At 40.7% G+C, this 25,182-nt stretch overlaps 1 protein-coding gene across 1 annotated transcript in view; it reads left to right on the plus strand.

Annotated features, from left to right (window-relative positions):
* itga3a (integrin, alpha 3a) overlaps positions 1-16,478 on the plus strand; it is a 33,904-nt gene extending 17,426 nt beyond the window's left edge. Inside the window, exons 2-25 of the mRNA XM_030782974.1 lie at positions 1,401-1,528; positions 1,685-1,770; positions 2,146-2,386; positions 2,866-2,955; positions 3,283-3,493; positions 4,000-4,202; positions 4,358-4,446; positions 4,861-4,997; positions 5,740-5,817; positions 6,000-6,067; positions 6,682-6,821; positions 7,161-7,307; positions 7,637-7,734; positions 7,995-8,163; positions 10,570-10,647; positions 10,886-10,965; positions 11,128-11,205; positions 11,319-11,421; positions 11,752-11,928; positions 12,806-12,922; positions 14,300-14,413; positions 14,704-14,802; positions 14,907-15,032; positions 16,259-16,478. Coding sequence (XP_030638834.1) covers positions 1,401-1,528; positions 1,685-1,770; positions 2,146-2,386; positions 2,866-2,955; positions 3,283-3,493; positions 4,000-4,202; positions 4,358-4,446; positions 4,861-4,997; positions 5,740-5,817; positions 6,000-6,067; positions 6,682-6,821; positions 7,161-7,307; positions 7,637-7,734; positions 7,995-8,163; positions 10,570-10,647; positions 10,886-10,965; positions 11,128-11,205; positions 11,319-11,421; positions 11,752-11,928; positions 12,806-12,922; positions 14,300-14,413; positions 14,704-14,802; positions 14,907-15,032; positions 16,259-16,411 — 3,010 coding nt within the window. The 3' untranslated portion in view covers positions 16,412-16,478. The remainder of the gene's footprint in view (positions 1-1,400; positions 1,529-1,684; positions 1,771-2,145; positions 2,387-2,865; positions 2,956-3,282; positions 3,494-3,999; positions 4,203-4,357; positions 4,447-4,860; positions 4,998-5,739; positions 5,818-5,999; positions 6,068-6,681; positions 6,822-7,160; positions 7,308-7,636; positions 7,735-7,994; positions 8,164-10,569; positions 10,648-10,885; positions 10,966-11,127; positions 11,206-11,318; positions 11,422-11,751; positions 11,929-12,805; positions 12,923-14,299; positions 14,414-14,703; positions 14,803-14,906; positions 15,033-16,258) is intronic.
* Positions 16,479-25,182: the final 8,704 nt, after the last annotated feature.

Consider the following 25,182-nt stretch of genomic DNA (forward strand, 5'->3'; position numbering starts at 1 on the left):
AAAGTCCATCCATGGTCCAGTTCACTTGCCCTTCACATACCATCCTCATATCCTTTCTCCTGCTCAGACAAACCTGATTTACAGTCAAATGACACAAATAGAACCAACCCCATACAGAATGAAGTGGAGGTGGAAGAGCTCAAATAAAATTAGACCCACAAACAGGATGACAGTCCTGTGGGTGTCTTTTTCAAAAATGTCTTTCACTGTCCTTCTCCTCCTCCTCCTCCTCGCTGCCCCCCCTTCCTTTTCTCCTCTAACTCTCCTCGTGGTCACCTGTGTCTGCCTTCTACTCAGTCACCACCTTATCACAGCATGAACAGCATATTAATCAGGGGAAACAAAAGACGATCAGGCAAACACAGAAGGACAAAAGGAAGGTTGCTGGAAATGAGGGATTAGAAACATTGCAATTGTTAAAACTGGCTGAAGAGAGTACCATAACCAAATCACAGTTACAGCCTTGTACTTGATGCACACACAAATAACGGTAAATAACTACAAAATACATAACAACATGCAAAATTTACAGATAAAAATCAAAGGAAAATGGGTACCAATAGGTTTGTGTCAGTATTCCGAATGAAGCAGAGGTGATATTGTTTTTGCTGCAGTTGTTGGCAGCATGGTTTACAGTTGTCTGAAGAGTGTAAATAATGCTGTACAATCACAGTGTAAAACCAACCATAACCTGGCACCTGGTCTGGTAGTTTAGGCGGGTAAATCTGATCACTGTTATCATCCCAAATCCATGTCCAAAACAGGGCTTATTCAACTGGTGGCCAAAGCTGGTGCAAAACTTCGCGATCTTTGGGGGCTCAGAGGACATCCCAATCATATTCGTATTATACAACAATGAGTTCCAGTAGAATAATTTGATTGGATAAGAGGCATTCCATGACTGCCAACAGTTTAGCAGCACTTGGATGTTTTGCTATACATATAAATCAAATTGATCAAATAAATGTAAATATGTAATTATAAACAGGCTTCCAAACGGACGAGGCCTGGTTTTGAAATCTGGCTCATTTGAATGGTGTAAACTTCAGAACTCTTTTTTTCCCCGAGGCTAAGGAAATTCACCATAACATGCCCATACTTGTACAGCTGATCAGCATGAAAATTACACAACGTATTAACAAAAACTGTGTGACACCAAATGGTGGGTTTGAAAAAGTGTCATTCTGTCATATGGATGACAGTTGTTTGGCTGCTCCTAGGCTTGTACTCATAGTGTCTGACATAAGCAGCCATTAGTCTGGACTTGTTGATGTGTTGGTCTGAAAAGTCTGATTTATAAAATGGTAAAAACACTTCTATTAGATGGGTCTGATAAGAATGACCACAGTGGTAATGGCATGAGCACGGTTATGTGAAATGACGCTACATTTGTGTGTCAGACTTCTTGTGGGGGCACCAAAAGAGAGGGCGGAGCCTAAGGTACCAGCCAATGAGACTGGGGATATGTACGCCTGTCCAATCAGCACAGACCCTACGGACTGCATTAGAATGAACCTGGTCAGCTCAGGTAAGCACATCCTGTCTCAGGCTTTAATCATGTACTTTTATCAAAGATGTCTTTGTTCCCTCTGTCAGTCATGTTCTCAGTAAAAAAAAAGAAAAGTAAGAATTTCCATAAGGCGATCAATTAGATTGAATAGCATGTAATAATCATGCATTGTAGATTTGACAGGTCAAGATGAGGTTTTGGATGGGATGTGGCTTGGTGTGTCAGTGGATAGTCAGAAACTACCAGGAGGGCGTGTTCTGGTGAGTCACTGGCGGCTACACGAACCTTGTTTGATCTGTGACTCCAGCTCAGGTCTCTGTTAAGGATGCTGGTTAATAATCGATCTGTCCCCTTCTGCCTCATTGTAACAGCATTTATACCAAGATGTGATATGTGTTTATTTAAAGTGCAAATGTATCATGGCTGTTACCTCTGGACTTTCTAAAATCTAATTTGAGTTCTGAATACAGATGTTGTAATTATAGGTTCATATGTTGATCATAGGTTTCTCTTTCAGCCAAGGTTGCAGTGAACGTATTGTGTGACTGAATTTTAATGTAATGTAATGAGGAGACAGGGGAGAAGGGGAGAGGTTGACAGACCCTGCCTGAAACTAAGCTTTCGTTGCTCCACAGGCTTGTGGTCATCGATATGTGAGAATCATGAGTAGCATCAACTGGCGTATGATTGGAAGGTGCTATATCCGTAGTAATGACCTGTCATATGATCCCGGTGACTTCCTGTGGCAGTCATATTATGAGGTGTGTAATCCTAATGGGAATGAGTTGAGGGAGGGAATGTGTACCATGGGTATATCTGCTGCCATTACCCAATCTGAGGTCATCGTGGGCTCTCCAGGGTGTTACAACTGGCAAGGTACTGCACCACTACATATCACACAATATCATACAGCCCAAATAAACACAGAATTACACAACAGCATATCACACAACATTATACTGCCAAAATAAACACAGAATTACACAACAACATATCACACAACATTATACTGCAACATTATACAACACATTACACCACTAATATATACAGCATTACATAATAATATATCACACATCAGCACATTACACTATTAATAAACATGGAATTACACATCAACACAACATTACACTGCCCATATACAGCATCACAAAGGTTACCTACATCACAGTAATAGCATCCAGAAGTCTTAAAGTTTATAACAACATCATATGGACGGTTAATCAGACAAGCTTGTACGTGCCTTTGTGTTTTTTTTTTGTGTGTGTGTCTTTTCAGTAGCAGGGTCAAAAGATCCACATCACTCTTCTACCAAAATGTTTAAGCTAAAATGTTTTTTAATAACTTATATCCCACAGGAAACGCAGATGTCATTTGGAGAGACACTGCTAGGCTAGATAGTCAAAATTTCAACTTTCCAGACATGAGGAGAGGAAATATCTACATAGGTAAGGCATTCAGCATTGATCCAAATTCTCTCATCACCCTGCTCAGAATGGCTTAGTAAATGTTTAGAAAATGACTTTTTGAAACTGTGTGTTTACTAAGTTGGATACAAATAATTTTAAGTATTTCTTAGTGAAGTATTATGAGTCTTTTTCACTCAAGTATTTGCATGCTGTGATGTGTTTGTCAATATAATAAGTACATTTAAAATCATACATTTAAATTCTTTGTGGTACATGACTCTCATTAAATGTGGAGCTGTTTTCAAGAGTTATTGACTGACCAATTCTATTAATTTCTTACAAAGGGGATATGTTTTTATATTGCAGGTTACTCTGTAGCAATAGAGCATGGATTGCTGAGCAGGGAGAAGGAGACAGTAGTGACTGGTGCTCCCAGAGACAATGCCAAGGGCTCTGTCTTTCTGGCCAATATCATCCAAAACGAAGACCAGTTAAAGGAAAAAGTCATTATTGAAGGGGAACAGGTTGGCTCCTATTTTGGCAACAGCATCGCTGTCCTGGATGTGAACAACGATAGGTAAGGGCTGAAAAGCTAGGCTAATAAACCTGGAGCAGCTGAAAACCGAAGATTTACTTTTGCTGAATTAATGTCTTCCTTTGATTTAGTAGCTGATAATAGAGTTAAATTTAGCGGTACAGCCGTTAGATAAAGTGGAAAGTCAGAGTATTCAGTGACATAACAGGTGTATTTGACTCAGAGTCAGAGCTGGGAGGTGTGTAGCCAACTGTGATTGGTCTGAAAGCCTTGGCATGGGGCAGCTGTAGGAGGGGAGGGATGGGCTGTTTTAAAGTGTGTTTACAAGGCAGAAGGTCAGAGAACTGTGACTTGATCAAAGAGGATGAGAGGGTTTGAAACTCAAGCCAGAGGGAAACAGGCTTGGTTCTTTTCATTCACATTTCTTGAGCTATTTCTGGTATCAGGTTCATGATAAATCACAACTTGCTATAGCTGCTTGCAGCATCGCTTTGACAAAGAATGGTTGCGGTGATCTTTTTGCATTTATATCTATCCTTTCCATGCAGTTGGAATGACATTATTGTTGGGGCTCCATTTTATTTTGATCGGATGAAAGAGGAAGGAGGGGCAGTTTATGTCTTCATGAACGAGAATGGCTCTTTCCAGAAAAGTGCAGCTTCATCTAAAATGATCCTCAAGGGACCCAAGAATTCAGGCTTTGGTATGGCTGTAGCTGCCATTGGTGATGCCAACCAAGATGGCTTTCAAGGTAAAATGCTAAAAATATTTTTATTATTCCATAAGCATAGAATAGCTTTAAATGATATACTGGAATCCCTTTTTCTCTGTCTCTTCTCTCATTCTCTTTCTCTCTCTTTTTATCTCTCTCTCTCCCTCTCTCTCTCTCTCTCCTGTTCTTCTCAGACCTTGCAGTGGGTGCTCCATACTATGGATCCGGCTGTGTGTATATTTTCACGGGTAGTAAAACTGGCATTTTGCCTAAGCCGAGTCAGGTAGGAGAGAACTGGTGTAACTGGAGTTGTGTACCAAATACCTTAAGCTATGCTTCTTCATAAATATCTATGTAAATGGTTTTGGTCCATGTATGGCATGACCATTTTCATAATTTGGTCCAGATTTGTCCAAGTAAAGTAATTAGCCAAGCAGACAAGTGTCCACCAAGATGTTAATTCAAAAATCTGTCTGACAACCTGCCATTAAAAATCTAAGGTAAACTGAATGCTTTTTTGTCCTGTAGCAGGTGACAGTGTCCTGTAGCAGGTTGCACTTTCCTTTAATCCTGTCGCAGGCTGTCCAGAGCCTGCATCTAAATGCTAAGGAGCTCTTTGATAGTTTGTTTAATCTGGCTTTACATATTATGGAAACGTAAATATATAACATGCTTATGTTATGTCTTGGCATGTCAGGTAATAGAGGGAAAGGAGATCCCAGGTGGAAATTTCCAGACATTTGGGTACTCCATCAGAGGAGGAGTGGATGTCGATGAGAATAGTTATCCTGACATGGTGGTGGGGTCCCTGGATGACCGTGTGGTCTTGTTGAGGTAAAGTGATGAGTGATGTATGACATATACTGGTGTGTGTAGATTCACCTACTAACAGGCCTGGAACCAGTAGGCGATTTATTTTTAAACAGGGGGGATGGCCCAATGGCCAATGGGGAGACAGCCCAATGGTCACTGACAATACTCTATAGAGTATATTGGAGGATGGCAGGTTAACAAGGGGAATGCATTTTGGTCATTGTGGTAATAACAAGGGGGATGGCAACCCCCCCCCCATCCCCATCCCCCTATAAAATCACCTACTTTCACTGTGGGGATTGACCCATGATGGTGTTTCCCCAAAGCTGGGAGGAGTTTTTCCACCACAGTAAATCTGAGAGTGCGTTTGTTTCAGTCCGTGAGTTCTGACACTGTACTTCTTACCCCCTCTCTGTCCTGTAGCAGGTGAGTGGCTGTGCCCGTCCGTCTCCCTGCTCACTCATCTCTGTTCCACTAAAAGACTTTACATCTGCCGTCTAGGGCTGGTCCAGGCTCACAGCATAGCAAACAAAAGCTTTTCAGTCAAAGCAAGCAAACTTTAGGTTTAGGCTTCATTCTCATTTGCAAGAACTTTTGACAAAAATGCCTTATGATCAGTTCATGCATTCCAAACAACCCAGCTCCATCTTTGTCAGCAAATATTTTGGCATCATTATGAGTATTGCCAGATGAAGTCGTTGTTGTGACGTGTTTGAGGTATACATGTAAATACATGAGTTCACTTTTGGGTTTGTGTCCTCAGGACCAGGCCCGTCATTCATCTGAAGAGGAATATGACCTTGACACCACAGACTATCGACCCTGAGAATTGTGACTCCTGGTGAGTTTCTGTTTTTTTGTTTATTTGTTTGTTTTATCTCTGACACCATGTAACTCAGTTCCAGGTCATGAAAGGAGCCTACAGATTCTTATAGTGATACCATCAAAATCACAAAGCTAACCCTAAATTGCAGAGCATTTTTATATTGAAGGATATAGTAATGATTAATTTGTGTATTACAGTGTGGAGGCAACAGTTTGCTTCAGTTACACGGTCAGCACAGGAGATTCCAGCTTCAGGGAGACCATTGGTAAGTTCTGGGCAGATGTGTTATACATTTCAACCAGATCAGGTGAAGGGTGAAAGAACAGCAGTGTTCTTGAGTTGGCATATCAGACAAACACTGTTTAATGCCCAGCTCTTACTAACAGTTAAAACAATGACTTTGGCTGCACTTCACATTCCTCTGAACCACTCCCCTGAGTCACCATTTTTTCTGTCCGGAAGACAGTGATAAAAATATAATATATGTGACTTTGTTATGGACTGTACATAATGAAATCAGCATTAAGATTTGTTTTGGCATAGACCCTGTGTCTGTAGCATTGTCAGATTCATTGTAGAGCAACTGCAGGAGAGAACACAAGCTGCAGACCTGAAAATGCTAAAGAGGCAATAGATAAATGTTAATGAACTATGGATAAACATGTGGTTGATAGGCACTGACTGGACTACATAGCTAACATTAGCTCTGGTGTGGTACAACTTTCTGCTAAAGCTCTCATACAAATTGATATGTCTTACACACTGAAACTGCTGACTACGATGTATAGCCTCTGAAACATTACAAATACCTCAATCAGTGATACCAACATATGAAACAGGTGTTCTGTTTAAAATGAGACTGAATGCAATGTGTTCCAGAGGTGAATTACACAGTGAAGGCGGATGTACTCCACCATGGCACACACAGCCGTCTTCATTTCCTCGACAACAAGGACGTTTACACAGGGACCGTATCCATGCCCTCCTCACAGTGCCAGACTTTAAAACTGAAACTTGTGGTAGGAGATGACTGCTGACCCCCATTCAGTTTCAGTATATACATGTTTCATTTCTATAAAATACTTTATCTAAGTATGGGGGCCTTGAGAAGCTTTTAAAAGAAGAATTTATAGAATTTTAAAACATTTTGGAGGTAATTTCATAAATGTTATAAAATCATTCTAAAGTACTGGAAACGTGTCTGTGCCTTTCTGTGTCAGCTCATTAATATCAGTTTTACTCTAACTGCAGTTAGTCATTATTATTGTTATCTCCAGCAATGCTCAACCCTGTTTTTAGAGATAGTACTTTCCATGATTGTTAAGCTTTGTTTGGTTCCTGTTTTTTTTTTTCCGCAGAAACCCATCCGAGACAAAGTTTCACCAGTTGTGTTCTCCTTGACTGTGTCTTTGCTGGAGCCAGATACAAAACCAGGCCCAAGCCTCCAGAACCTGAACGCATTCCCTGTGATCAGCGAGGGAGAAGTTCTGATGGAGAACAAAGAGGTGAAAAAAAACCCCACTTTCTTTTGGCAAGTTGTTGGCACATGCCAAAGGAACGTAGAGGGCAATGAGCCCTGACAGAGTGTTTGCTTTTTCTGATTTGGGTTAATGTAAAATCTCTTTTCCAGCCACATACATAATAGTGTTAGTTAGCTCATTCATTCCTTCAGTGATGTTCAGAAAAACCTTTGAACTGAATGCCATTGTAGTGATAAATTGTTTCAGACTGACACTCAGAATGTCTCATTGGGAACCATAACCAGTTTAAGTAAATGGTTAATGTTGATGGGTTTTTTTTTTGAAAGAGCACAGTTTTCTCTCCCGATTCTCAGATCCATTTCCAGAAAGCCTGTGGATCAGACAACAAGTGCGAAAGTAACCTGCAGATGGCTGCCAGGGTTTCCGATGAAAACATGCATCCTTTTCCTAGGTCAGTGCTGTTCAGTTCAGTGCTCTCAAACCAGGATTGGACATGTCTTTACCAACAAGTATTAAATAAAAGTATTTATGTCAATACTGTTACTCTACTATTCTAAACCACATTTTGTCATATTTTCAAATAGTATGTGTTTTCCTCCAATATTGAAATAACTGGTTCTTTTGAAAGTCTTTACACATACGTTGAGCAGTAGTGAAAGTGTTACAGAAGTCACAAAGTGAACAGTGTGATGTTTGTATGTGATTGGACAGTGAGAAAGGTCACCAGGTCATGCAGTTTAATACCAGCATCAGAAAGCTGATCCTGGATGTGAATGTGACGAACCTTCCATCAGAGGAAAAGAGGGCAGAGGACGCTCACTATACCACTCTCAATGTCACCGTCTCTCCTACTCTCCAGTTCTCCGGCTTCCGCCCCAAGGTCAGAGTTCACAGGTCAAATGCACAGAAGCAGAGCCATGCATTTCCTTGTGCAGCAGTGTTTTTATTGGATTGCATTATGTTGTGTTTTTACTGGAATGCATGAGATTGTTTTTATACTGGAATGCATAAGGTTGTATTTATTGGAATGCATGAGGTTGTATTTTTATTGGATGTAATACCTAGATGTCCATAAATATTCAGGTTATGGTTATTCAGGAAGGGGTTAAGTCGAGGGCAACTGTACTTGGTTTGTAGATACCTGAAGACGTTTCACCTCTCATCCAAGATGTTTCTTCAGTTATGCCTGACTGGTGGGGAATCCCAGGTATTTAACAACTATTCACACCTCGCCGCATATGACTCCGACTCTAATGAGTGTCACAGCTAGGAGAACTAACTATCCAAGTGACATGAATGGCCTTGATGACAACCCCACAGAGGTTAAATACCTGGGATTCCCCACCAGTCAGTCAAAACTGAAAAAGCCTCTTGGATGAGAGGTGAGACGTCTTCAAGTATCTACAAACCAAATCTAGTTGCCCTTGACTTAACCCCTTCTTGGATATTGTAATATCTAGTTTCTACACTAACTGAGCACTTTATTAGGAACACCTGTACACCTACTTATTCATGCAATTATCTAATCAGCCAACCGTGTGGCAGCAGTGCAATGCATAAAATCAAAAATGTGATGGCAGTGATTTTGATCGTGGCATGTTGTTGGTGTGAGGATTTGGCAGACCAAGACCCAATCGCAGACCCACTGGGTAGAATTAGGCGATCTCAAAACAGTGTCCAGTCCAATGTCAAATCCAGAAATCCAGAGGGCAAACAAATCCAAATCGTTAGGCAAAAGGGTGGTCAAAACAGGGTACAAACAAGGTCAAAGCCAGAGATCCACAGGGCAACCAAATCCAAAACGTTAAGCAAAAACAGGTCCTGGTAAACACGGTCAAAACTACAGATCACGGAAGGCAAAACTCACACAGACAGGCAGAAAGAACAAAAGGTCACAATCAGACAGGGAACAGGTACAAACACAGGACTTATATGCACAGAACAATTAACAGCAGAGACAGACTATTGGAGGAAACAAACCAGGTAATAATAGGGATCAGGTGGGGGGTGGGAACAGGAGTACACAGGGGCAAACAGAAGCTCATGGCAATACCAAAACAAACAAAAGCACAAGGCATAACAATACGCAGAATGGCCAGCAGGGTGGCCAAATTCCCCAATCCCGGCAGATGTACTGACAGTTGGTGCCAGACAGGCTCGTTTAAGTATTTCTGTAACTTCTCATCTCCTCGGATTTTAATAAACAACAGTCTACTGTTTACTCCGAATGGTGCAAAAAGCAAAAAACATCCAGTGAGCGGCAGTTCTGTGGATGGAAATGCCTTCTTGATGAGAGAGGTCAACGGAGAATGGCTAGACTGGTTCGAGCTGACAGAAAGGCCACGGTAACTCAGATAACCACTCTGTACAATTGTAGTGAGCAGAAAAGTGTCTCAGAATGTGCAACATGTCAAACCTTGAGCCGGATGGGCTACAACAGCAGACGACCACATCAGGATCCACCTCTGTCAGCCAAGAACAGAAAGCTGAAGCTGCAGCAGGCACAGGCTCACCAAAACTGGACACTTGAAATTTAGTAAAATGTAGCCTGGTCTGATGAATCTAGACTTCTGCGGAGGCACACAGATGGTAAGGTCAGAATTTGGTGCCAACAGAATCCATGGACCCAACCTGCCTTGTGTCAACAGTCCAGGGTGGTGGCGGTCGTGTAAAGGCGTGGGGAATGTTTTCTTGACACTTTGTGCCTGTTAATACGAATCAATCATCACTTGAATGCCACAGCCTATTTGAGTATTGTTGCTGACCATGTGCATCCCTTCATGGCCACAATTTACCCATTCTCTCATGGCTACTTCCAGCATAATAATGCACCATGTCACAAAGCAAAAGTCATCTCAAACAGGTTTCATGAACATGACAATGAGTTCAGTGTTCTTCAGTGGCCTTCCCAGTCACCGGATCTGAATCCAGTAGAGCACCTTTGGGATGTGGTAGAACAGGAGAGTTGCAGCATGAATCTGCAGCTGACAAATCTACAGAAATTGCATGATGCAATCATGTCAACATGGATCAGAATCTCAAAGGAATGTTTACAACATCTTGTGCAATCCATGCCATGAAGAACTGAGGCTGTTTTGAGAGCAAAGGGAGGCCCTACCCAGTATTAGTATAGTGTTCCTAATAAAGTGATCAGTGGGTGTATATTACTCTGTCTATATAGATTTTTTTTGCCACTGGGATTCCTGAGTGTTCACTCGCTTCATAATTTTTGCCCTTCCAGTATTTAAGGGGAAATAAAAGTAAAAAAGTGCCTCTGTTGTGACAGGATTCAAGTATCTTTTGTTCGCCTGTGAACTCAGCTGTTGTGTGTGAACTGGGCAATCCATTCAGCAGCAACCGCAAGGTATGAAACCACAGCCTCCCTTAGACCATATCTCACGCTTCGGTTTTCAGAGACAATTCTTGTTCTTAGTTTTACAGAATGCTTAAAATACTTAATATCTGTATGTACTGCATAGCATCTGTGAGTACTTACTGCTCTTTACTACTCTAACTGTATGTGTTTTGTACTGTGCATCTGTATTGCAAGTCACCAATATTTGAAGGGCAGTATTTAAGAAAACTCTTTGTTTGAAATGCAGGCTCAGATCGCCATCCTCTTTGAGACTTCAATGATCACTCTGGACACCCCACAGATAGACTTTGATCTACAGTTATCAACGTAAATGTCCTGTTCCCCCAGAACTCTCTCAGCACTTATCCATCAGACAGACCTGCAGCTTCTGTCACACTGGCCCTCTTATGCATTAGAGATGATTCATTTTAACTTATAAACTTAAATGATATCAGTACAGATAATGTAATTACTTTGTGTGATTTTCAGACTGAGTGAACAGAGTGACCTGACGCCAGTGCATGTGATCCTTAAGGTGAACTACATATTAGACGCATCGTTTCATCTGTGAGTGACATACAGATGCCTCCATTTCGTTTTTCATTCTCTCTCTCAGATTCTCATGGCTCCCACTTTTTAGTGTCTCACCCTTTCTGGAAACTTCTTCCTTTCCCTTCAAGTGAACACCCAAGATCTCAGGTATACTTCAGTGGGAAAGTCATAGGACAATCAGCCATGAAATCCACCAATGATATCGGAAGCCCTGTGGAATTCACATACAAGGTGGGTGACCACAGTTCCTGTGACACTGCAATTTCTTTCATGTTTACAAAGTTCCCAGAACCTAACAGCAACATCCATGGAGACCCCAGTCTGTTCTTTCAAAAACTAAGTCACCCCCAGTGGTCTGGCTGGTGTAAAGAAAACAAATTGGTTTTAAAAACAGTTCTTTTAAAATGTGTTTTTCCTTCATTGTATAAAATCTCAGTAGAAATTATAATAGCATTATTCACCCAAAGATGATGATTTAGATGTGTACTTCTAATAACGTGCTTTTTTGTTTGTGTGTGATGTCAAGGTTGTTCACTTGGTATTTTGTTTTGGCCTTTTTAGGTGTCCATACAAGGAAAGCCACTAGGGAGCCTGGGTACTCTAATGGTTGTCTTTGATTGGCCCTATGAGGTAGCCAATGGGAAGTGGCTGTTGTATCTGTCAGAAATCCAAATCATGGGGGCATCCAGTCACTTCTGTGAGCCCCCAGGGAATGTTGTCAATCCTCTGAACCTGACGGTGAGTGAGCAGATTTCTGTGACCCCAGGACACTCTATAGATGTTCTTCTCAGTCCTGGTAACATAATAAAAACACATCCACAGCTTCAGAGGAATGTGTTGTAATTGACTGAAAGTGTAATATTGTTCTTATGGCATTTTTACCCACTGGAATAAGGTAGCGCCTTCCTTGCTATCGTCAGGACAATGACATCTTTGTGTTGCTGCATTTTCTTTCCTTCAACACTGATGTTTCCCAGGGGAAAACAAAACAATCAACCAAACCAGGCTGACATCCCATTCAGACAGTGGCCCTTGTGATTAAAGCACTGGTCTAATGTGTGAAAGATAAATCAAAACAGAACCAAACTCAATCAAAACAGACTCCATGAATCTGTGTGAATTCAATTTTTACTGTTGGGTTTACATAGTGTTAAAAATGTCATCATTTTCCCACTCTAATACACTCTAATAAAGAGAATTTTTTTTCCAAAAGAGGTTAAGGTTTTCAGAATTTGAAATATTGCAACAATGAAAAGTCTTTTTCAGTGCTACCACACAGTGCATTGGATGTTGAATGTGTTTGGCTAATGATGTCAGAAGTAATGCATTAGTTTACATCATATTACATTAAACCACATCACATCATATCACAATACATTACATTACACTATGTTACATTATATTTTCAGCCCCCATTTGAGCTTTCCTAAAATATTTGAAGGTTAGAAAGATTATGAGCACTCTATACACAAAAACCTACAGGTTTGAATGTGGGGATATTTTTAGAATTGTTTACTCACTCCAAGCTAACACCAAAAATGTTTGGTAATCTAGCAACTGATTTTCAAAGGTCTTTGCCAAAATCTAATCCATTACATTGTTTCCTGTATGCTAGGTCTCAGAGCGCAAGATTAGCCGGAGAAAAAGAGATGAAGGCTCAGTAGAGGTTGAACACACCGAATCTCAGGCCTCTTTCAAAACCAGGGGCCTTCATAAGCAGTCTGTCCAGCTGGTGAGTGCATCAGCCGCTGTTATGTGTTGTTTATAATGTGTACCTTATTAATCACAGCTGCTGTTGTGTGTTGATTAAAATGTGTACCTGACTTATGACAGTGGCCGCTGTTATGTGCTGATTATATAGCGTACCTGATTGATCACAGCTACTGTTATGCGTCGATTATTATGTGTGCCTGATTAATAACAGTGGCTGCTGTTATGTATTGATTATAATGTGTACCTGATTAATCACAGTGGCCGCTGTTATGTGTTGATTATGATGTGTGCCTGATTAATCACATTGGCTGCTGCTTTGTTGATGAAAATGTGTACTTGATTAATCACAGCTGCTGTTATGTGTTGATTGTTATGTTTGCCTGATTAGTCACAACAGCCACTGAAAGCCAGGAATGTACAACTCAAATTTTTCTGAGAAGATTGCAAGGATTTTGGGACATTCGGACAAAACTCTTCTAAATATCCCATACAGCTTGTTCTTACAGTTTAGAATTTGTTTGTGTTTTTAGCATTATGAATAATTTCATAAGATAAATTAAAAGATGGCATACATTAGCTTGTGCTGCAGCTACCTCAGAAATTTCTGTTGGCTCATATAAAATGGAATTACATGAGTAGATCCTTCCTGAGTGTTTTAAGAAGAAGAGGAAGTACTTTTTCCACACACACTGAGCAGTGAGCAGTGAAATGTAGCCTCTGCATTTAACCCATCCTAACACCAGTGAGCGCACACACATACACACACACACACACACAGCAGTGGGAGCTGCTGCCTCTGGCACCCGGGGACCAACTCCAGGTCTTTTAGCCAGTGCCTTGGTCAAGGTCACTAATGGGAGTACTAATCCTAGCATGCCTAGCAAGGACCTTAGACACCCAGGATTCAGACCCAGGACCTTCTTGCTGTGATGCAACAGTGATAACCACTGAGCCACCATGATTACTGAGCTCCCCAAGTCTGCCAGCTGGTTGGCTGTCTGTTGACACTGACTCAGTCATGTGTAAGAGAGCATAGCCTCCTCAGACATGGGCTTATTTGAGTTCATTCAGTGTGGGTCGTCTCTGGGTTACCCCTTCCAGAACACTCAAGATTTAATTCTTTCTATTGTACATAGTTTTTTGCTGAATGTTGTTGCTACTGAATTGCCATTGTACAGTCATTTGGAGCACAAGCGCATTTGTAACAATTCCTTGAAAATTACTTTATGAAAATTAAAAAAAAATGGATTGATGATGATCAATGATTTATGAATCAACTGATTTATTAATAACAGTATTAATTATCAAATTTTTGCCTACAGTACGGTGGCAAATGTGCACTGACCTTTTTCCACTGTCCAGTATTCACTGTGCTTGTGAACTTGCTTGTGTGTAGAACTGTGCCACAGGTGGTGCCCGCTGTCACCGGTTCTCCTGCCCCCTAAAAAACATGACTGATTCAGCCAACGTCACCGTCAGAGCCCGACTGTGGAACAGTACAATGCTGGAGGTGAGCACAAATACCCCAAATAATCAGTCTAAACAACGCTTGGTTAGAGGACTACTTAAATAATTTGTGTTTTTTTTAAATCACTGGGACATTTTTGTAATGCTTTAACATTGGGAGGTTAATTAGTGAAGGTGATGTTGATCACACATTTTTGTGTTGTAACATAGATGTACTATAAATAATGTATGACCAGGTTGTTGCTGAATATCTCCTTGTTATTACGACAGTTACCATATCCATTACCAGCAGAGGTGTGTTTGAGGATTATGTGTAAAATCATTTCCCCCCAGGACTTCAAAGATGCTTGGAGGGTAACTGTGAATGGCCAGGCCATCCTGACCTTGACGACCACAAAAGCAACTATTACGATGAAAAATGTACCCAGTGAGGTACAGTCGAGCTGCACAATCAGACTGTGAATATGTGTTCTGAATGGGCTTCTGTCCACAGCCACTCCACTCAGTTTGAATGAATGCTCTCTTTTTATGTTCAGTTTATTCTGGAGATAGAGCCTGAGTTTGAGGAGGATGCTCCATACGAGGCTCCACTGTGGATTATTATCGTGTCGGTGTTGGTGGGGGTCCTGCTGCTGGGTTTAATCACTCTGGTCTTATGGAAGGTAAGAGCGCTTCACCATTCGTCCCTTCTGTCCATGACACACGGAACTTTGATTTATAAAGACATGAGTCGTTCTGTAGAAAGGCAGGTGTAATGCTATAAGAACTAACCTTTCGTTAGAGACATTTACTCCATTTACTGACATTTACGCAAAACTGACAAAAGGCGAATGTAGGGCACTTTCCATTTTCATGCTCTTCGTTATTTTTTAAAAGTTAATCTTTTCAACCATTGTTACAGCCAAAATATTTCCCATCTTGACTTTGACTTGCACCAAAATGACAGTGATCAAATTCCCCAAATAAAATCTGGAGTTCTAGATTTGTTTACCTGCTTGTGTATAACCAAAGTGTTAGCTGTAGCCTTTTAACCTAAGCAGAGTTTTAGATTGAATTCTCAGTTTAGAAGACTGGAAAAAATTGGTTTGCACTGAGAAAGTTGTGGTAAACATAGTTGTAATTGTATGGGTGTTTATGGTGTTGTATCTCTTACTTTTCCACACTTGGACACACTATGATGTAATGAATTGATCTTTTACTAAATTTATGCTATCACTCTTTATGATGTTATGCCCAAATACCATACTTCATATTTGTTTGATTTGTCCCCCTCTTACAAAGACATCTGAATTACGTCTCTGTAAATCCATCTTACTGAATTTGTTGATTGGTTACATCTGTACCCTCCTCCCCAGCTGTGTTTGATTGGTCATTTCTGTACCCTAATCCCCAGTGTGGCTTCTTCCGGAGGGCCAGCACTAGAGAGCTTTATGAGGCCAAAGCTTTGAAAGCAGAGATGAAGACCCAGCCCTCTGAGAATGATCGTCTCACAGAGGGAGACTAAGCAGCGTCAGGCCTCTCTGCTCTAGCCTTATGACACTTAAGTTTTTGGGTAATATTTATCTCAACAGTTTTTCAGGTCATCTCTACTCAACTAACATTCTTCTTTCTTTCTTACAATGATTTCCTCCTGTACTGCTGTTCCTTTTTTCCTTATTACACTTTGCAGGATGTACTGCTTGTCCTCTCCTTTGTCTGTCACTTCTCAGTAACAATTCAGAGCTACTAAATCTTGTCTTCTTCCTTTGTCAAGGCTCCTCTGAGTCTGAGACCTGATCCTCTGACGCAACTTTAACACTAGTTAGAAACCTTTACCTTCCTGTGGATAAGTCACGGTGTACTTTTGTCTGCCAGGTCAGTAAATTCATACCCTCTGTCTTTCTCACAGTGTGGCTTCTTTGTCCAAGCTGGGTACTTCAGGGTTGTACCCAAATACCACGGAGTGAAAATTGGCAGAGAGGAGCATTATCAGATCAATGAGGGGTTCTTTGCTGAAGGCTCAAACAAGAAGCAGTGGATGACAATTTGGACAGAAATGTAACTTGTACTACTGATTCTACCTCTGCCAAGTTTACTCTTGCATTCCACTGGACTACAGAAGACTGGCCTGTTTCCAGAGACAGTGAGTTAAACTCACTGTTTCTAAATTTTAATTACATGCCAGTGTACAGCTTTGTTAACTAAAAGAGAGACAGTGATTAAAATAAATATATGACTGATTGCCCACTTCAGTTCCATTTAATATACATGAAAAATGTGTTTAATATATCCTATGTACTGCTTTTGTTCATTTGATTTTTTTCCTTATTTTTATATTTTGATATCTGATGCTTTTGATACCTGCTGACAAATGGTTGCTATTGTGCTGTGTGCTGTTGCAGGCCTGTATCTGTGGTATTCTGCCATAACATGCATGTTAAAAAAAATCACCTAAAATGTTAAAAGGACAAAAAGAGTTATGACACTGCATAATGCTAAGTCTAGCAGTATAATGTATTTTAAATATGAATCTCAGTCAGTGAGCTGTGGACCCATACAGCATCTTACAAGACACTGTTGCCTGGGCAGCTTGTTTCATTATTTTTTAAATTTTATTTTAGACGCAATATTTCATTGTTCCATGCATTGTTTCATGATTTTTTTCACTTTAAATGCTTTTTAAACATTGTTGAATGCTAAGTTGGATTTCAGCTGAATATTCATGTCAAACACCATGCAAATACAGTTACTTTAAATTTGAGACTCTGTCTGCAATTACTTTCACACAGTATAGTGCCTGATTTCAATTACAAAATAACCTCACATCTCCAAGGCTTGCTGTATAAACCTACTGTTGCCTAAATATAACAACATTCAGTGTTTCATGAATAACATAGCACCAAAGCTATGTTTATAAACATATTTACACAGAGATATAATAATTACATTGAGAGAGAGAGACAGAGACAGAGAAGTAGATGGTCAGGTCTCTGTCTCTGCTCCTGGCCAATCAGAGCTAAGTTGCATCTGACAGGCTAATAACCTTGTTCCCCAGTTATTGTGTGCACCCTTCCTCAGTTTGTTCCCTCATTGTTTCTGTGCATATACAGTATACCCCAGTGTTTTCATATGTGCTTTGTGAAATCTTACACTAGCTGTATGTACTGACCTGTGTCTTGGTTGTTGTTCCCCTTTGTAAGCTTTTGGTGTATTGACCCTAGTTTGTTGCCTGACCTCAGATCTGTCCAGCCCCTAGGAGCCAGTGTGTTGTGAACTGGACCATACCTGTTTGTTGACCATGATTTGGAAAACTATTTGGATTCAGATGATAAAAAATTGCCTACATTTGCATCCAGTCTGCTCTCAGTTTGTGACAGAAGACTTCACTACCAAATGGATGCATCCATTTCCAGAGCTTCAGTTTCTCTGCTGATGAGGTGCAAATCCACATAGATCCAGCCACACGGAAACATATCCTTCAGAAGCTGAAGAGTCTACGTGAGGGGTTAGAAGATGCCAGGCGTAGAGCACTGCAAGTTACCTCTTTCTCCACATTGCGCGTTTTCATTTTCTCTGCAACCAAGCCTGTTCCTGCTGCTCCTAAATTCCCTGCTCCTGCTGCCTTCAAGCGTCCACCCTGCCTGTTTGACTACGATTTGGGAAAATATTTGGATTATAATAATCTTGGGGTTGTGATGGACAGTGACTTAATATTTGTTACCCACATTAGTAACAGCAAGAACATCCTCTTTTCATCTCTGTAATATAGCCAAGGCGAGAAGCATGCTGTCCATCTATTCATAACATCTAGATTTGATTATGCACTACTAGCTGGATGCCCTGCTATGTATATTAAAAAACTTCAGTTGGTTCAGAATGCTGCAGCTAGGGTTCTTACAAGAACCAGGAAGTATGAACATTAGTTCAATTGTCCTGTCTACATTAGTTATCTGTTTTGTACAGATTATAAAATTCTGCTGTTAATATAAGGCTCTTAATGGTCTAGCCCCTCTGTGCCTAAGTCACCAACAATTATAGCCCACACCGCCCTCTTGGATCACAAAGTGCAAACCTTCTTCTCTTACCAAAAATAATGAAATTTGCTGTTGGTGGCAGGTCCTTCTCCTACATGGCTCCTGAACTATGGAACAATATATCTGGGATTCTTACACACTCTCAGTATAAGTCTAGACTAAAGACCTACCTATTCAGCCTTGTATATAGGCAATTATCTTAGCCAAAGAGGTTGAGGTGGTGGACTGTGGTCATGGATTATTTTTGGTGAACTGAGATGTCCATGCTGTCTCCTCTTTATTCACATTGGATCACTCCAGTTTGTTGATGGAATGGAGAGTTGTTGATGTCTCGATCCCAAATTGCTATGTTGCCTACTGCTTCCCTGCTGGCCTTTAGTTTTTGGGTCAAGGCTGCATTAATTAGGGCTGCTGGGGCACCAGTACTGCACTCGAATCAGAATCAAAATTGTTTTTAAACATCTCAAAAAACTGTACCACATGGCTCAATTCGTTTAACAGTCTTGTTCCGTCATTTCTTTTATCTTCACTTCTCTGGCTCAACACTGGGGTATCCATTCTGAGGTCTACAAGGTTCCACTCCCAAGCATCAGCTCCCGACTTCCATGACCTGTAGTAGTAAGAGTATAGGTGGGAAATGAGTAAGAGTAAAGAGTTATATACTGTAGGTACAACTGCAATCCTAACACAGGGGCACCAAAAGATGTAGGTGTGATAGGATTAATAAATCAGTCTCATATAAATCAGTCTCATAATTTATTAACCATTAATTTGGGTGTTCAATATTTTATAATTAAACAACTAAGTGTAACGCCCCTAGACCCTACACCTGATGCTAAAAGGGCGTCCTGGGTTCTTATATTACTCCTAGAAATTAATTTATGTGCCACTGTTAATTTAAATGGTAAATTTCTAACCCCAAACTCTTGTTCTTTACCTAACAATAAACTCCAGAAACCGAATGATTTAAATTTAAACACAAAACAATTTACTTATTGAAAAAATAGATGTCAACACAACCAAAATATTCACAAGCAATCAAATTTGGTATTACAGAACTATTAAACAAAGTTCACTCAGTAAAAAAACAAGTATTTGTCAATACCTCAGCAATGATCAATGATCTAATAACATTTTGCAGCAACACAATACATGAGCATAACATTCATTAACACATTCACACGCCGCGGACTCACACACACACACTGATTAGACCTAAGCCGGCAAATGACTCTAAACAAAACCGTTGCAGGCCTGAGTCGTTGCTCGGGTTCGCTGTGGCCCAGCACAAAATGGCCGCTTCACTGGGTAACGAGCAAAAAGGAAAAAAACACACACAGTACCTTATTCCAGCACAGTCTCGGGTGGTTTACCGGTCCGTCAATATCTGCATGTCCCACGTAGCAACAGCAACACGCACCAAAATCCCGCAAAGATCCAAAATCCCGAAGCAGTCTTTCCGCGAGTAGCAGCAAAGTCCTCCGTAGCAATCCTCAACAGGTTAAGCTAAACGGCAAGGCTCCGTCGACTTAATTCTTACCAACAGCAAAACACGATACTATCTTTCTTGCTCTTTATGGGTATTCTGTTCGAGTACCTTAAAAACTAAAAGGCAGTATTCGAGAATTACAACGTTGTTCACGTTATACATTTACACTTTACAAAACTCAGGCTCTCTATCGCAATGGCGCACCTGCTCTTCTCTCTCTGCCTTTCTTCTCTCTCTCACTTCCATGACCTCTGACGTCATAGGTATTAACTCTACTAATTATAAACTATATTTCTACACTGAAATAACAAAAAATACTACATTTTATACATTCACACAACATATAAAATCAGTACATCAGAACAAATATTAATCAGAACTTGGAACACATATACATACACACATGAAATACATATCCCAGAATTCCCATTAATGACCCAATCGAACTTTCTAGGCAAATACATAATCTAAACTTATTGCTAATTTATTCATGAACTCTCTTTTTGAAAATGAATTAACTAGTTCTAATGAATAACTAAGAACTATATCAACTTTAAATTTCCTACTAATTACTTAACATTAATGTATCTAAAATACATTCTCCTCACCGCGCTACATAAGATTAATGGGATAAGCTAGCTGTAACACTGTGCTACAGTCTTAGAGAGTACTGCAGTACTAATGTATTACAATTACACTACTAAATCCATAACACTCATGAACAACCAGGTTGATGAAGGTAATTGGGAGTACTTTGATGGCAGAGGTTGGCATTCAGTGAATACTGCGGCAGAAACAGACAGGACAACAGTTTATTTCAAAGATACTATTTATTAACATAATCAACACTACTTGGCAAACTAATACTGATATGGTACAATCAATAATCAGCAGCAAATAGAATGATCAAAGTGTAAATGGTAATATAATGGTGATGAGTCTATGTACACGTATTCAGTGTAGGACTGAATGAGTGTTAGAGCAGAGATGCGTGCGTATGTGTGTGTGTGAGAGAGAGAGAGAGAGAGAGAGAGAGAGAGTGTGCGTGTATGTGGGCATGTGCCTAGCTGCGCGCTGAAAAGAGAAGGAGGAGCGAGGGAGAGATGCTGTGCGCAGGCGCACAGAAAAGAGGAGGAGGGGTGAAGGAGAGAGGCTGTGCGCAGGCGCAGGGGCAAGAGGTATGTGTGGTATGAGGATGTAGTGCGCAGGCGTGTATGCTAGGCACCAAGTGGGGATGGGCAACGAGAAGCGCATGTGTGTGAGGGAACAAAGAATCTCTAACTTGAGAGCTAGTCTCAAGCAAGTAGGCCCTAAACTCAGCAATTCTACCCAACCCTTAAGTCACACTGCAATCCCAATGTTGGATGTGTGCAATCAGAAAAAGGGAGTTGGAGAGAGAAAGAATGCATGCCAGATCTATCCTTCATGAGTTGTAACCAAAAGAAAATAATGAACGGCTAAAAACCACATTGTACATGAAATACAGTGTGTACATTTAAATCATAAAAGAATTCAAATAACACTTTCTTCACGTTAACTGCATATAATCTTAAGCTTAAAGTGTGCCCAGATGCCAGCCTTACTTTGAATAGCTCATTGCGTGGCGACCGAATATGCGTCTTGCGATTCGCAGGTCCAGGGAGAAGTTCTTTTCCTTGTCGCTCGAAGATCTTCGGGGCTCCATGCTCGTCCGATGATCTTGAAGGGTTCTTGATCTAGTTTGTCGACGTTTAAAGAAATAAAAAGGGACCCGGTCACCTTTTCTTCCGTCGAATACTGTGTGCGTTACAGTGTAATTTGCCGGTTGAAGTTAAAGTCGCAACTGCGCGAGAGAAGGTACATTAAAACTTTGGCTGTACAAATATCTCATTTCGTTGTTACTTTGTTCTTTTCTTCGGCAGAGAAATTTATCCCGATAGGATCACTCGCCCGAGAGATCCAATGCCAGGGAGTAACGGAGTCTCTGTATGCAGGCAGGAACACCCACTAGAGACACCAGCTGCTAGCGAGCTGCTGCTAGAGCAAGCCGCTGCTAGAGAGTCAGAGAATTGAAGAGAGCTGGAGTGAGAAAGTTTGGAATTTTCCGCGGTTTTATGGCGAAAATTGCGTCATCACTGTGTCTGGTATCTGGCTCCATTGCTGTATCCAATACCGTTACAATGAAAGCTGAGAAGATGGGTTCAGATTACCCATGCGGTCAGGCAGGGAAACCCCTACAATACTTCTGGCTACTTGAGGCCTATATACTTCTGTCCCTCCTGCCCAGACCTCCTGGAGGCCCCTGTTCTGAGCCAGTGGCCCACCTGTGATGCTAGCTCAACCTGACTGTGAACCAAGAACAACCCGTCCTTTATAGTCACATCAAAATTACAGTTTTAACTGCAGCAATGCCAGCCATTCTCAGCCACTACACAGTTGGTCTTAAAGACAAACTTACAGATATGAACACTGCTTGCTTATCAAATTAATTTATATATGATACCACCTAGAACTCCTAGAACCTTGTATATTAAATCTTTTATATTGTGAACAAATCATATACTGTAAATAATTGCGTAACCATTGAATCTGTTTACCCTGGACTCATTTTAAACTGTACATATCCCCATTGAGTCTTGGTTCTTCTCAAGGTTTCTTCCTCCCATTCACTTCATTAGGGAGTTTTTCCTTGCCATTGTGACCTTGGGCTTACTCACTGGGGGTTTAGGCACTGATCGCTGTAAAGAGACCATTTTTGATTGTAAAGTGTCATATAAATAAACTGGAAACTTGAAACCTGCGCTTGCATCCAGTCTCCTCCCAGTGTCCTCTCAGTTTGACAAATATAATGTGTGTATAAATCTTTTATCATTTATATATAGAAATAATTCCCCAACCAGTGGACCAGTTAATATTTCAGCAGTGTATTTAAATTCGGGGAATATTTGTGATAATGTTACCTAAAACCCCATCAAAAAGCCTATAGGGTCCCACCCCACTGGATGTTCCGGTTAGATCTGTAACTACATTATCTGGACATTTTTGTTGCACCCTTAGAAAGACACTTGCATGGCAGCTCCTTCTTTCCAGGCAACTTTTTTAATAAAGGCCCAGTTCAACATCAACAAGTTTTTTGTAACAGATTTCCTCCTTGCTTTTTCCGTTCTTTTCAGGGTTTTTTTTTTTTCAAAAGATCCTGGTCACTACTAATGTCGTCACACAAACGTAAAGATTTAAGTGACCGTACCTTATTTAATAGCATTACTAAAACATTCAGTTCAAACATGCAAAATATCCTCTCTCTGAGAGATGCCTGACTAAGACGTTGGCTGTGTCCGAAATGGCATACTAGCGTACTGCATACTACATACTAGCCTAGTATACACTGCGTACTGCACACTACTCCACACGCTAGTATGCAGTATGGTACAATTACGAGACGTTTCGTGTAGTGCACTACACTACATTGCCATTGTCGCCGTCCGCCATTTTTTTTTTAAATTTTCGGAAAGTTAGAGGTTACCGCATTGCATCATGGGATGCAGTAGTCAGCGAAGTGAGCTCGGGATGTATACTAGAAATTTTCGCCAGAGTAGTACATCATCCGGGTAACTGTAGTGTACTGCAAAATTTTTATTTTTCACGTACTGCATACTACTTACTACTTTTACGTCATAATTAGTATGCGAGTAGTATGTAGTATGCCATTTCGGACACAGCCATGGTCTCTGGGCTCGAGAACTGTACTCCATGCTTTCCGAGTATAATACCTTTGTCCTCTTGAGCCTCTTGATTTGTTTGGTGTGGCATAGGCTTGTGCAAACATTGTGAAATGATCAACAATCACCAAGATGTACTCAACTCCCCCCTTACTTTCCAAACGGAGATAGCCAGTTGAGATCATTTCAAATGGAGCAAAGGTTTCAAAACTTGTTGTTCTGTTTGGTTTTCATTGTTTCAGGCAATGACATACTTTTGTCACAATGTTCCATTTCTTCTCTCATTTTGGCAAAAAGAGGCATTCTCCAGCAAGTGACACCATTTTATCCACGTCTAGGTCCATTTCCTCGTGAATGTACTTATAGTTCACCATTTTGAATCCTTTGGGTACAACTGAGTTCTTGATAGTGTTTTTCGTCGCAAGACGAAACTGGTGCTTCTTCTTTTAGTTTGTCTTTGTACCTCAGACGTTTTTTTTTTTTCACAGTGTTAACACTCTACTGATGGTTGGATCTTGTCTCTGTGCTGCCTGAATCTCCTCTGATGCTACAGGTTTGACTGATAAAGAAAATGTATCAATTTCTAGTAGCACATTAACATTACAAGTGACTGCAGATATCCAATTTGTGTCTCCTTTGCTCTGGGCTTCCAAACCCTTTCCTAAGGCAGAGAAGACATCAGAGGTACACTCTTGTGTGCACTGTCCTATCACATCTTCAATCTTCACTGGACTCCTTGACAGGAAGTCAGCATCTCTGTTGGCAGTTCAAGGTCTGTACTTAAGAGTGAATCAATAATCTGCTAATTGTGACCCAGCGATGTCCGACAGCATTGAGTTATTTTTCATGTAACTGCCCAGGTACTGTTCTGTTCTGGAGTGTGATGTCATTTTCTGTTGTTTTGTATTGTCACTGTGATAACAGCAGTATCTTCATGTGGAAGTTGACCTCCAGACCGACAAGCCATGGTGCACTCCTGTCAGACTTGGGGTTTGATCACAGGTCACCAAGGTTTTAGTCAAGCACTTATCCACTGTGCTACCAGAGACTGATGGAGACTCAAGTTCAGAGCAACACAAGAATTGGTTCAATTGATTTATTTAAAAAAAAAAAAAAAAAAAAAAGTCCAAAGGAACAAAAAATCCAAGCAAAAGACAAAAATCCAAAACAGGACACAGGCAAACAAGTCCAATACGAAGTCCAAAATCAGAATCCAAAAGGCAGGCCAGTCAGGTCAGGAAAATCAGTCAAAAACCAGGCAAACAATATTACAAGGGACAATCCAGAAGAGGTATCTTGATCGGGCAGAGTCTTACCAGGAGAAATCCAAAAAATCACAAAGGACAAAAGGCTTAGGTCTTGAGAAACACAGGGAATTACAAAAACTTAGCAAGGACATAGACAAAGGACTGGGCTTAAATACACTGGGTTAACAAGTACATGACAGAGACAATAAGGTACAGGTGTGCTAGGTAATGAGAGGGCAGGGTAAACATAACCAGGATACAGAGCCTATGGTGACCTCTAGAGGTCAGAAATAGTCCAACCCGTGACACCTCCAAGTAGCTTCCTGTTCAACCCACCACAGTTCACTTCCGCCCCTAGCATACTT

This window comes from Chanos chanos, chromosome 8 (genome assembly GCF_902362185.1).
Source record: "Chanos chanos chromosome 8, fChaCha1.1, whole genome shotgun sequence".
NCBI classification, from domain to species: domain Eukaryota; kingdom Metazoa; phylum Chordata; class Actinopteri; order Gonorynchiformes; family Chanidae; genus Chanos; species Chanos chanos.